Source organism: Panthera uncia, assembly GCF_023721935.1.
Source record: "Panthera uncia isolate 11264 chromosome A1 unlocalized genomic scaffold, Puncia_PCG_1.0 HiC_scaffold_17, whole genome shotgun sequence".
Taxonomy (NCBI): Eukaryota; Metazoa; Chordata; class Mammalia; order Carnivora; family Felidae; genus Panthera; species Panthera uncia.
In genome coordinates this window covers 80381216-80393762 of record NW_026057577.1, presented here as the reverse complement: position 1 = coordinate 80393762, position 12547 = coordinate 80381216, and the positions used below count along the sequence as shown (strand labels likewise).

At 39.1% G+C, this 12547-nt stretch overlaps 1 protein-coding gene across 1 annotated transcript; it reads right to left on the bottom strand.

Annotated features, from left to right (window-relative positions):
* Window positions 1-234: 234 nt before the first annotated feature.
* LOC125934349 (THO complex subunit 3-like) lies at window positions 235-8136 on the bottom strand. The gene is made up of 3 exons (XM_049647692.1): window positions 7823-8136; window positions 7603-7703; window positions 235-785 (listed from the first exon to the last, which is right to left on the bottom strand). The coding sequence occupies exons 1-3, from the start codon at window positions 7909-7911 to the stop codon at window positions 622-624; spliced, it is 354 nt and encodes a 117-aa protein (XP_049503649.1). The 5' UTR covers window positions 7912-8136; the 3' UTR covers window positions 235-621.
* Window positions 8137-12547: the final 4411 nt, after the last annotated feature.

Genomic DNA, 12547 nt, shown 5'->3' with positions numbered 1-12547 from the left:
TAAGGATTGCTATTGCCATACACTTCATGCTAGGTCCCTGCATTTCCAGAGTTCTTGGTTAGGACATAAAATGATAGAAATACAACCTGTAAATTCAATCTGAGATTTTTTTTTTTTTTAATGCAAAACTACATCTCCCTGTAATAATATAAAAAAAAAAAAAAAAGCAAAAATACCATAACTTTTCAAGTCTTAGAAGTCCCATAATTAAATTCAGTTTTATTAAATGCTCAATTCTCAAAAAGTATGTACATTTCTTTATTATAAAAAATCTCCATCCCCATCTCACCCTCCCTCACTCACTCCCCCAAAGTAGGTATTGTCCACACAGAAACAAACACAACAAAGTCTACCATACATCTAAAAGCAGGGAAGACAGGAGGTCCCCAGAGGACAAGATATGCTGGTGTTATCATGCAGAGCCCTCCTGCAGGGCGGAAAGAATGGGAAGAGCTCATAATACAAGAAGGGAACTGGAATAGGCAGACTGACAAAGACGTATATAATTTATACCAATTTACAAATACTTGAGGTGCCCACCAACTCCAAGAGAACAGACCAAACTAATACACAAAGGAAGGCCTCTGCCAGTGCCTCCTCTCCCTACATCAGGTCCCCCTATCAGGAGTCATTAGGAAGCCCAAACAGCTTCACAGTTCCTGCTTCCCGACTGCTGTCATATTTGCCATCTTTGTCATCACAGGCAAATGCCAGCAGAGGCCTTTTGGGGTGCCAAGCCACGGTGAAGGTCGGGGACTCACACTGCACCTCCCATAGCTTGTCTCCTATAAAAATCAATATAGAGAAACCAATAAATATGTTAATAATAAGAAACCACATTCATGAAGTACTTGCCTACATTAACTCACTTAATCCCCTTATTAACCCTATAGGATAGATACAGTCATCACCCCATTTTACAGAGAACACTAAAGCACAAAGAAGGCACAAGTCAGTAGGTGGCAGAGCAAGATCTGAATGCAGAGGCTGTGCTCTGAACGTACTCTGTCTCCCTAGGAAAACAGTAGTAGCAGATACCATTTGTTGAGCACCCCTTAGGAATCAGATGAATTCTATTTTATTTTAATAAAACACAACGACATCCCAGCAAGATAGGTAACGTTTTAAACCCCATTTTATAAAGGAACAAGTGACTTAACAGTTAAGTCATACCTCAAGGAAGCAGCAGTCAGCACATGAAGTCTGTTTTCAAAGCTACAGATCTTTCTGCTAAATCACAATGCCTTGCAAATAGATAGATTTCTTTTTCCAAAAACGTTATTCTTCCTACTTATTGAAATTAAACAGGATTTTTCTAAAGCCATTATCCCTTTAGTCCTGCTTTACTTTTCTTCAACCTTAGGGTTAAGATTAATGTAGTAAAGCATTAGCGATGTGGTGTTAAAGATGCAGACTGCATTAAATTATATACCTGAAATTGGTCAACTATATGATAAATTATATTTCTATAAAGCTCTTTAAAAATATATATATATTTATATACATATGCAAATACATGTGTGTATAGGGAGAGTAGGAGAGATTCTTTTTTTTAAGTAATCTTATTTCAGGGACAATTAACCACTCTTCATGATGTTAGGATCTGGCAGTCTAGCTATACGTCTGAGCAAATTTCTGTATTATACAAATACAAAGAATAGTTTCAGAGGCTGCTACTCCCCTTTTACTTCTCTTTAGGCCTTTAACTCGAAGTCATTTGTCAAATTCACTTGGGATTGGTTAAGATAAAGAAATTTATGCAGTTCAAGAAAACCAGGGTAGATATGAAGAGGCCTTCTAAAATGTTTCCTAAATAAACATCTTGACAGTTTTCCTGGAAAGCTTAATCTCTGAATGATAAAGAAGGTGCTATCTGGGTGAGACTGACATTACTACTCCAGACCACCAAAGTTCCAAAAGACTTGGTGTAATATGTATGATGTGTCTAAGAGCTGAAAATAAGTGGACTTTTAAAACGTATGCTATCGGAAATAAAATTCTTACTTTGTTTTACATTTAAACATAAAAATATGTAAGATATAAAATCTTACTAAACATGATTCCAAATATAGCGTATACACACACACACACACATATAGATGTCTATATATAAAATATCTATATAGCGATATAGATATCTATATATGAAAAAAAAGATTGGAAGGAAATATACCAATATGTTAGGAACAGCTATCTCCAAATTATAGGCCTATATGTGACTGTTAGTTTCTTCTTTATATTTGTTAGCATTTTCTAAATATTCTACAATGAACATGTATTACTCTTATTTTACAAACTAATATACAAAGACATGCTTACTGCATAAAATTCAAACAGTACAAGGGTACAGAGCAGCACTGGGCAACAGAAACTTCTATGGTGGAGACATTCTACATCTGTGCCATCCATATAGAAACCACTAGCTACATGTGGCTACTAAAGTCCTTAAAATGAGCCTAGGGTGACTGAAGAACAGAACTTCTCATTTTATTTAACTGATTTCATAATAATAATTACATTATAATTTAAATTAAAATTTATCTTTTTGGGGGGCACCTGGGTGGCTCAGTCGGCTGAATGTCTGACTTCGGTTCGGGTAATGATCTCACAGTTTGTGAGTTCGAGCCCCACATCGGGCTCGGTGCTGAAAGCTCAGAGCCTGGAGCCTGCTTCGGATTCTGTGTCTCCCTCTCTCTGCCCCTCCCCTGCTCACGCTCTGTCTCTCCCTCTCTCTCAAAAATAAATAAACATTAAAAAAATTTTTTTTAATTTATCCTTTTTCCCTACTGCAGTCTTCTCCCAATCTTCTAAGTCTGAAATAAATTCTTTCTTTCTTTTTTAATATATTTTTTTAAACATTTATTCAGTTTTGAGAGATAGAAAGAGAGAGCATGAGCAGGGGAGGGGCAGAGAAAGAGGGAGACACAGAATCCAAAGCACGCTCCAGGCTCTGAGCTGTCAGCTGATGCCAAAGAGTCCGATGCGGGGCTCAAACTCACGGACCATGAGATCATGACCCGAGCCGAAGTCGGACGCTTAACCAACTGAGCCATTCAGGTGTCCCTGAAATAAATTCTTTCAAAAGTCTTTCTACCAACTTAGCTTTAGCTTCTTCACCTAAATGGGAACACATCACATGCACTGATTGGCTACTTGTTTTGCTCATTCAGTAAAATGCCTTGCCAATCTTCCATTTTGGCACATACAGAGCTATGTTTTTTCTCTTGGCACACTGTAATATGGATGCATCACAATTTATTTAATTAGCTCATCATAATGAAAATTTGGACTATTTCCCATTTGTGCATAAAACAATGCTGTAAATATAATTGTGCTTCTCTTTGATAATCATTTGACTTTTAGTTTTTAGCCTCAGTTATAAAGAAAATTAAAAAAAAACTTGTTAAAAGTATTTGAACTGTTTACAAAAATTAATACAGCCATATTTGATATAGTTCTGAAGATTGTATGTGAACTAAATCACATTTTATATGTATTACGTGAGGCAGACAATTAAACTTGCACAAAGATGGCATGGGAAAAATAGCACACACTTGCACTGTTAAGAGTAAACACTACGATAACCTTTCAGTAAGTGGTTTAGTCCTTTACAAAATGTGAGCACTTCGGACTCAGTCAAAAATTCACTTCAATAGTTTACCCAAAAGGATGACCGCATTAGTAAAATGAAGTGCATAAGGATATTTCTCACAGCATTATTTATAATGGTGCAGATGAGAAACCACCAAATAGATGGGCAACTTAAGTATCTACAGGCATATATATGTATATACCGGCAGTTTAAGTATATACTGATATAATTCAATGGAATTCTAAACTGCATGAAAAGTGGCAGTAGAGGGGCACCTGGGTGGCTCAGTCAGTTAAGCATCGAACTTCGGCTCAGGTCATTATCTCGCAGTTCATGAGTTCGAGCCCCGCATGGGGCTCTGCACTGACAGCTCAGAGCCTGGAGCCTGCTTTGGATTCTGTGTCTCCCTCTCTCTCTGTCCCTCCCCCGCTCACACTCTGTCTCTCTCTCAAAAATAAATAAACATTAAAAAAAAAAGTGGCGGTAGAGCTCAACAGCCATGGCCATGTAAGAAGCTATAACATCCTCAAGTGAGGCAGCCACATCCTGGAGCAGGAGAGTATCCATGCATCACATTAACAAGGGTGACAAAGGAGCTGCACGTCCAAATGGCTGGACAATACTCAACACAGTGTCATCAACAGAAGCATTGCTAAATTGTGGAATCTCAACTTTTTTATTTTATTGTTTGATGTTTTCTACACAGTTTCAATTCTTTTACTAACGTATCATGTATTTCCAAAAACAATAGAGCTACATTACAAAATAAATCTGAGGGTAATGACAGAAGATGACAGAGTAGGAGGATCCTGAGCTCACCTCCTCTCAGAGACACACTGAGACAACAAGTATGTCTATCATAACTAACTGAAAATGACCTGAAGACCAGCAGAAGAGATCTTCCACAGCTGAATATAGAGAGAAGGCCACACTGAAAGGGTAGAAGAGGTGGAGACGTGAGTCAGGAACCAAACCCCTGGTGCAAATAACGACAAACGGGAGGGACATCACAAGCATGGAGTGAGGGAATCAGATCCCAAACAGGGCAAGCCTAGCCCTAAGGACCTACACTGAGAAGACGAGTTCCCATAATGTCTGGCTTTGAAGATCAGCAAGGCTTAACTTTGGGAGCTTTAGAAATCAGCGGGGCTTAACTACAGGAGAACTAGAGGGCAGAAGAGTCAACACACTAAGTTTCTCAGTCGGAGACAGCACAGAAGCAGCAACTTGAAAAGCACCTAGGGTATACATGAAGGATATTTATCGACTAATTTTAGGATGTGTGCCAGAAGGGCAGAGATCTGCAGGAGATTTCTCCAGGAATAAAAAGTGCTGGCAGGTGCCATTTTTCTTGGCTTCCCTGAGCCTAGCTCTAGCTGGACGCTTGCAGAAACCAGTTCTAACTCTCTCCATCTTCCTCACTAGCAAAACACATGCCCCGCCCCAGCATTCTCCTACCACCCACCCTACCCAACCCACTGGCCTCCGCAGGCACCCCTCCAAAACAGCTCCTGCCCTGCCACACCCAGCAAGCAGCCCCAGATAGGGCGCCTCCAAAGTGACACCTCCCCTAGAGGACAGGGGAGATACCCTACGCAGCAGCTTGCCCACAGTTCCTACAGCCAGGCCTCTTAGCTGGCTGCACAAAGAATTAGCCCTGCCCTTCCATGTACCTGCAGCTGTTCACAGAGGCTAATTACAGGCAGCTAGGCTGAGTGCCAACGCCCCCCACAACTGAGCCCATGGCAGCTGCAGCCAGGCCTCTCAACAGCATGGGCAGCAAACCCTGCCCGGTGCGCATGCAGCAGGCAAAGCGGGTTACTGCAGCCAGCTGGGCTGAAGGCCAACCCCACCCATCAGCATGCCCATAGCAATCACAGCTCAGCCACAACAGGAGGGTGCACACAGCCCATACGGGGGCACCCCCGGTGCACCTGGTTCCAGTGACCAGGGTGGATAGCACTACAGGGCACCACAGGACCTCTTCTACATAAAGCCACTACTTTCAAGGTCAGGGGATGTAGCTGACCTACCTAACACATAGAAACAAACATGGACAGTTAGATAAAATGAGGAGACAAGGGATATGTCCCAAATGAAAAAATAACACAAAACACAGAGAAAGGACTAAACAAAACAGAGATGAGCAATATGAGTGATGAAGAGTTCAGAGTAATAGTCATAAAGATACTCAACTGGACTTGAGAAAAGAGTGGATGAACTCAGTGAGAATTTCAACAAAGAGACAGAAAATGTAAAAAAGAACCAGTCAGAGATGAAGAATATGGTAACTGAAATGAAAAATACACTAGAGAAAATCAAGAGCAGATTAGGGGATGCAGAAGAACAGACCAGAGATCTTAAAGACAAGGTAACAGAAAACAATCAAAACTAACAGCAAAAAGACAAAAGAATAATAAAAGTGAGAATAGGTGAAGGGACCTCTGCAAAATTATCAAGCATAATTAACATTCCCATTATAAGGATTTCAGAAAGAGAAGAGAGAAGAAAGGGGGAAAAATAGTACCTGAAAACTTCCTGAATCTGGGGATGGAAACAGATATCCAAATCTATGAAGCAAAGAGAGCTCCAAACAAGATGAACCCAAAAAGGTTCACACCAAGACATAATGATTAAAATGGCAAAAATTAAAGATAAAGGGAGAATCTTAAAAGCAGCAAAAGAAAAGCAAACAGTCACATACAAGGAAAAACCCATAAGCCTTATCAGCTGATCTTTCAGCAAAAACTTTGCAGTATGGAGGTTCCTCAAGAAATTAGAAATACCATATGATCCACTAATTCCACTACTGGATATTTACCCAAAGAAAACAAAAACACCAACTGGAAAGGATACATGCACCCCTACATTTATTGCAGCATTATTTACAACAGTGAAGATACGGAAACAGCCCAAGTGTCCATGGATAGATGAATGGATGAAGACGTGGTGTATATATACACAGTGGAATATTAATCAGTCATGAAAAAAAGAATGAGATCTTGCCATTTGCAAGAACATGGGTGGACCTATAGGGTATTAAGCTAAGTGAAATAAGTCAGACAGAGACAGACAAATACCATATGATTTAACTTATACATGAAATCTAAAAAAAAAAAAAAAAAAAAGAAACAAGTAAATAAACAAACAATAGAAAACAGACTCATAAATACAGAAAATAAACTGGTGGTTGCCAGAGGGGAACAGGTTAGGGTAATGGGTGAAATAGGTGAAGTGATTAAGAGGCACAAACTTCCAGGAACAAAAAAAGTAAGTCATGAAGATGTAAAGTACAGCAAGGGGAACACAGTCAACATTGTAATAATGTTGTATGTTGACTACATTTACTGCAGTCAATGACTGTAGTCAATTTACTACATTATACTGCAGTATAATGCATATAACTGTCAAATCACTGTCTTATATGAAATTAATATAACATTATATGTCAACTATCCCTCAATAACGAAAAAAAAATTTTAATTAAAAATAAGTAAATCTGAGGAAATTCTTCTGTAAAATGGATACTCTTCTCCCATTTTTCTATTTTCAAATTCTGTTGGTTGTTTTTAAAGCAAATCACATATATTTGATAATTCCTAAAATTATTAAAAAATATGTATTTTTTAAGTTACACACAAGCAAAATATAGAAAAAAATATACACCACAACACTTAAAGAGATTGTATTTAGATGGTGGGACCACAGGTCATACTTTTTTCTTTCTCCTATTTTCTGTATTTTAAAATTTTCATTATAATAGAAGAGTTAAAAGTTAATAAAATGCAAAATATTTTCCTAAATCACTTTCTTTCAGACCTTTCTTTTAACTCTCTGCTCCCTCATGACCCGACTATAGCAGTCATAATAAACAAACCTGTCTTAAGCAGACAAATTCATTTATGCTAATACTGGTGAAGTAGTAATGTGAAGATGAAAATACAAGACAGAAGTCCTGATGGCCACAGATGACAGAGAGAAGATCATATGGTAGTGAGGGTTTCAGTTACCTGTCTCTACTTCAGCAATGTCAATAAAATGATCTTCTGAAGCTGATGCCAGCATTTTTCCATCATGGCTAAAACTGAGGGTCCTCACAGGCCAATCCAGCCTATAACAGAGTAGACAGAGGAGACATTAGAATAACCCAATAAGAGGAGGGCACAATTTCACCCAAAATGAAGTAAAATTAACTTATCCAGCAAGGAAAGTACTGGCAGGGCTGCTTACCTGGAAAAGCACCGAACACACACTAACTCATCCACATCCCAAAGGCTGACCAAAGCATCTGCACTTCCTGTGGCAAAGTACTTCCCCATGGGGTCAAATTTGATGCAGATGCAGTTGGAAGGATGGGCATTGATGGACTGCACAGGCTTCAGCTCTGGGTAGCTGAGAAACAAGACAGATGGCAATCAAACTATGGGAAGAGGACTATGGTACTGAGACAACAACAGGAGACGCTGAAGAAGAAAACCAAAGTAAGACAACATAATTCAAACAAACTTTTCTAAACTTTAAAAAAATAAAATTAGATTATCATCAGACCTTTCTGACAGTAAGACTTTCTGCCAAAAGAAAATGGACTAAGGTATTTAAGCTATACAGGGAAGAAAATATGAATCAAGGATTTTTTTTTAGTAGGCTTCACGCCTAGCATGGGGCCCAGTGTGGAGCTTGAACTTACGACCCTGAGATCAACACCTGAGCTGAGATGAAGAGTCAGACACTTAACTGACTGAGCCACCCAAGCGCCCCAAGGATTTTTTAATTTTTTTTTTAATGTTTATTTATTTTTGACAGAGAGAGAGACAGAGCATGAGTGGCAGAGGGGCAGAGAGACAGGGAGACACAGAATCTGAAGCAGGCTCCAGGCCGCGAGGATTTTTATGTCTAGCAAAAGTGACTATCAATTATAAAAAGCTCAAATACTAAGCATAATATAATAAAGTAGTTGTAAGTCTATAAATTATAATAAGTACGAACTCAGGGAAAACTGTTCCCATGAACCCTGTTCCTGAGGAAGCTAAAGAATGAGCTTTAACAATCAAATGACTAGAGATTCATCAGCATAGGACTGTCAATGAGCATTACATATATAGCTTTTTGTGTATGTATTGGTGGTGGTAGTGGTAATACTGTTATTCTGAGATATGTCCACATATAACATGGATAAAGGTAATAAGTAACTGTGGGATATTCTAATTCTGTAATCCCGTGTCCTTGAGAACCTGAATACTCAGTTTGAAGGAAAGAGTTACTTATAATATAGAAGATATTTAGTAAAATTCCTCTAGTCCTGAATTTTAACTGGAACTTATCAGTATGAATTCACAAGATATTTTATCTTTAAAAATACACACAGAGGCACCTGGGTGGCTCAGTCTGGGGCTTCTGACTTCAGCTCAGGTCATGATCTCACAGTTCATGAGTTCGGGCCCCGTGTTGGGACTCCGTGCTGACAGCCCGGAGCCTCGAGCCTGCTTCAGATTCTGTGTCTCCTCTCTCTCTGCCCCTCCCCAGCTCTCACTTTGTCTCTCTCTCTCTCAAAAATAAACATTAAAAAAATTTAATAAAAAAACAAATACATACATACACATATGCTTCCTTGCTCTATCCACTGGAAAGGTCTAGAAATAATAATCAACGTATCAATATGGACATCGGTAGCTCCAATATTATTTCTCAGAAAAAGAATCCAGGGATTGATTCGTAGAGAATTTTCTGATTAAAGGTCTGAGGCAGGAAGCATACAAGATGAACTTGGAATACTCATCATACCAGAGAGCAAGAAACTGAAGACTACTAACACTGTCAAAAAAATGACTCAGGAATCAACTTGAAGAGGCTCCCACTGGCTAAAGATGGGATAATTTGAGCTTCCATAAGGATAATTATTCCAATAGATTGAAACACATCTACCATGCTTAAATACATGAGTTTATAATCAGTCTTAAAACTAGCTGATTATCTTTGTAAGTGATAGAGAACTAATTCATTATCTGATGACAAGAAGCATTTATCCTGTCTTTTCTAAGTAAACTATATTCTTTTTTTTAAGTTTATTTTTATTTATTATTTTGAAAGAGAGAGACAGAATGTGCATGCACAAGCAAGCATAAGCAGAAGAGGGGCAAAGAGAGAGGGAGACAGAATCCCAAGCAGGCTCCCCACCCAGCACAGAGCCTGACGTGGGGTTCCATCTCACAACCATGAGATCATGACCTGAGCCCAAACCAAGAGTGGGACAGTTAACCAACTGAGCCACCCAGGTGCCCCAAAGTAAACAATATTCTTAAGTAACCAAATATTAGGGGCACCTGGGTGGCTCAGTCAGTTAAGCATCCAACTTTGGCTCAAGTCATGTTTTCACGTTTTGTGAGTTCAAGTCCTAAGTAGGGCTCTGTGCAGACAGCTTGGAGCCTGGAGCCTGCTTTAGATTCTGTGTCTCCCTCTCCCTCTACCCCTCCCCCACTTGCACTCTCTCTTTCAAAAATAAATGAACATTAAAAAAAAAAATTAAATTCCAAAACTAGACAGAGACCCCACTAAAAAGGAGAACTATAGACTGATTTACCTGATGAACACGGATGTAAAAATCCTCAACAAGATATTAGCCAACTGGATCCAAGAATACATTAAAAAAATTATTCACCATGACCAAGTGGGATTTATACCTGGGATGCAGGGCTGGTTCAATATCCACAAAACAATTAACGTGATTCATTACATCAATAAAAGAAAGGACAAGAACCATATGATCCTCTCAATAGATGCAGAGAAAACATTTGACAAAATACAGCATCCTTTCTTGATAAAAACCCTCAAGAAAGTAGGGATAGAAGGATCATACCTCAAGATCATAAAAGCCAAATATGAAAGACCCAGCACTAATATCATCCTCAATGGGGAAACCTGAGAGCTTTCGCCCTAAGGTCAGGAACAAGACAGGGGTGTTCACTCTGGCCACTGTTATTCAACATAGTATTGGAAGTCTTAGCCTCTGCAATCAGACAACACAAAGAAATAAAAGGCATCCAAATCAGCCAGGAGGAGGTCAAACTTTCACTCTTCGCAGATTAACATGATACTCTATATGGAGAACCCTAAAGATTCCACCAAAAACTGCTAGAACTGATTCATGAATTCAGCCAAGTTGCAGGATATAAAATCGACACACAGAAATCAGTTGCATTCCTATACACCAACAATGAAGCAGCAGAAAGAGAAACCAAGGAATCGATCCCATTTACAAGTGCACCAAAACCATAAAATACCTAGGAATAAATCTAACCAAAGAGGTGAAAAATCTAGACACTGAAAACTAGAGAAAGCTTATGAAAAAAAATTGAGGATGACACACAAAAAAAGATAAAAGATTCTATGCTCCTGGATAGGAAGAACAAATATTGTTAAAATGTTGATACTACCCAAAGCAATCTACATATTCAATGCAATCCCTATCAAAATAACACCAGCATTCTTCACAGAGCCAGAACAAATAATCCTAAAATTTGTATGGAACCAGTAAAGACCCCAAATCACCAAAGCTTTTCTTCTTGAAAAAGAAAACCAAAGAAGGAGGCATCACAATCCGAGACTTCAAGCTATACTACAAAGCTGTAATCATCAAGACAGTATGGTACTGGCACAAGAACAGACACTCTGATCAGTGGAACAGAACAGAGAACCCAGAAATGGACCCACAAACGTATGGCCAACGAATCTTTGACAAAGCAGGAAAGAATATCCAATGGAATAAGGACAGTCTCTTCAGCAAGTGGTGCTGGGAAAACCGGACAGCGACAAGCAGAAGAATGAACCTGGACCACTTTCTTACACCATACACAAACATAAACTCAAAATGGATGAAACACCTAAATGTAAGACAGGAAGCCATCAAAATCCTCAAGGAGAAATCATGCAAAAACTCCTTTGATCTTGGCCACAGCAACTTCTTACTCAACACATCTCCAGAGGCAAGGGAAACAAAAGCAAAAATGAACTATTGGGACCTCATCAAAATAGCTTCTGCACAGCAAAGGAAACAATCAGCAAAGCTAAAAGGCAACCGACAGAATGGGAGAAGTTATTTGCCAGTATCCAAAATCTATAAAGAACTTATCAACCTCAACACCCAAAAAACAATCCAGTGAAGAAATGGGCAAAAAATATGAATAGACACTTCTCTAAAGAAGACATCCAGATGGCCAACCAACACATCAAAAGATGCTCAACATCACTCATCATCAGGGAAATGCAAATCAAATCCACATGAGATACCACCTCACACCTGTCAGAATGGCTACCATTAACAACTCAGGCAACAACAGATGTAGGCGAGGATGCAGAGAGAGAGATCTCTTTGGCACTGCTGGTGGGAATGCAAGCTGATGCAGCCACTCTGGAAAACAATATGGAGGTTCCTCAAAACATTAAAAATAGAACTACCCTACAACCCAGCAATTGCACTACTAGGTATTTATCCAAGGGATACAGGTATGCTGTGTTGAAGGGACACGTGCACCCCAATGTTTATAGAAGCACTATCAACAATAGCCAAAGTATGGAAAGAGCCCAAATGTCCATCAATGGATGAATGGATAAAGAAGATGTGGTATATATATACAACGGAGTATTACTCGGCAATCAAAAAGAATGAAATCTTGCCATTTGCAACTATATGGATGGAACTAGAGGGTATTATGCTAAGCGAAATTAGAGAAAGACAAATATCCTATGACTTCACTCATATGAGGACTTTAAGACACAGAACAGATGAACATAAGGGAAGCAAAAATAATATAAAAACAGGGAGGGGAACAAAACATAAGAGATTCATAAATATGGAGAACAGAGGGATACTGGAGGGGTTATGGGAAGGGGGATGGGCTAAATGGGTAAGGGGCATTAAGGAATCTACCCCTGAAATCACTGTTGCACTATATGCTAACT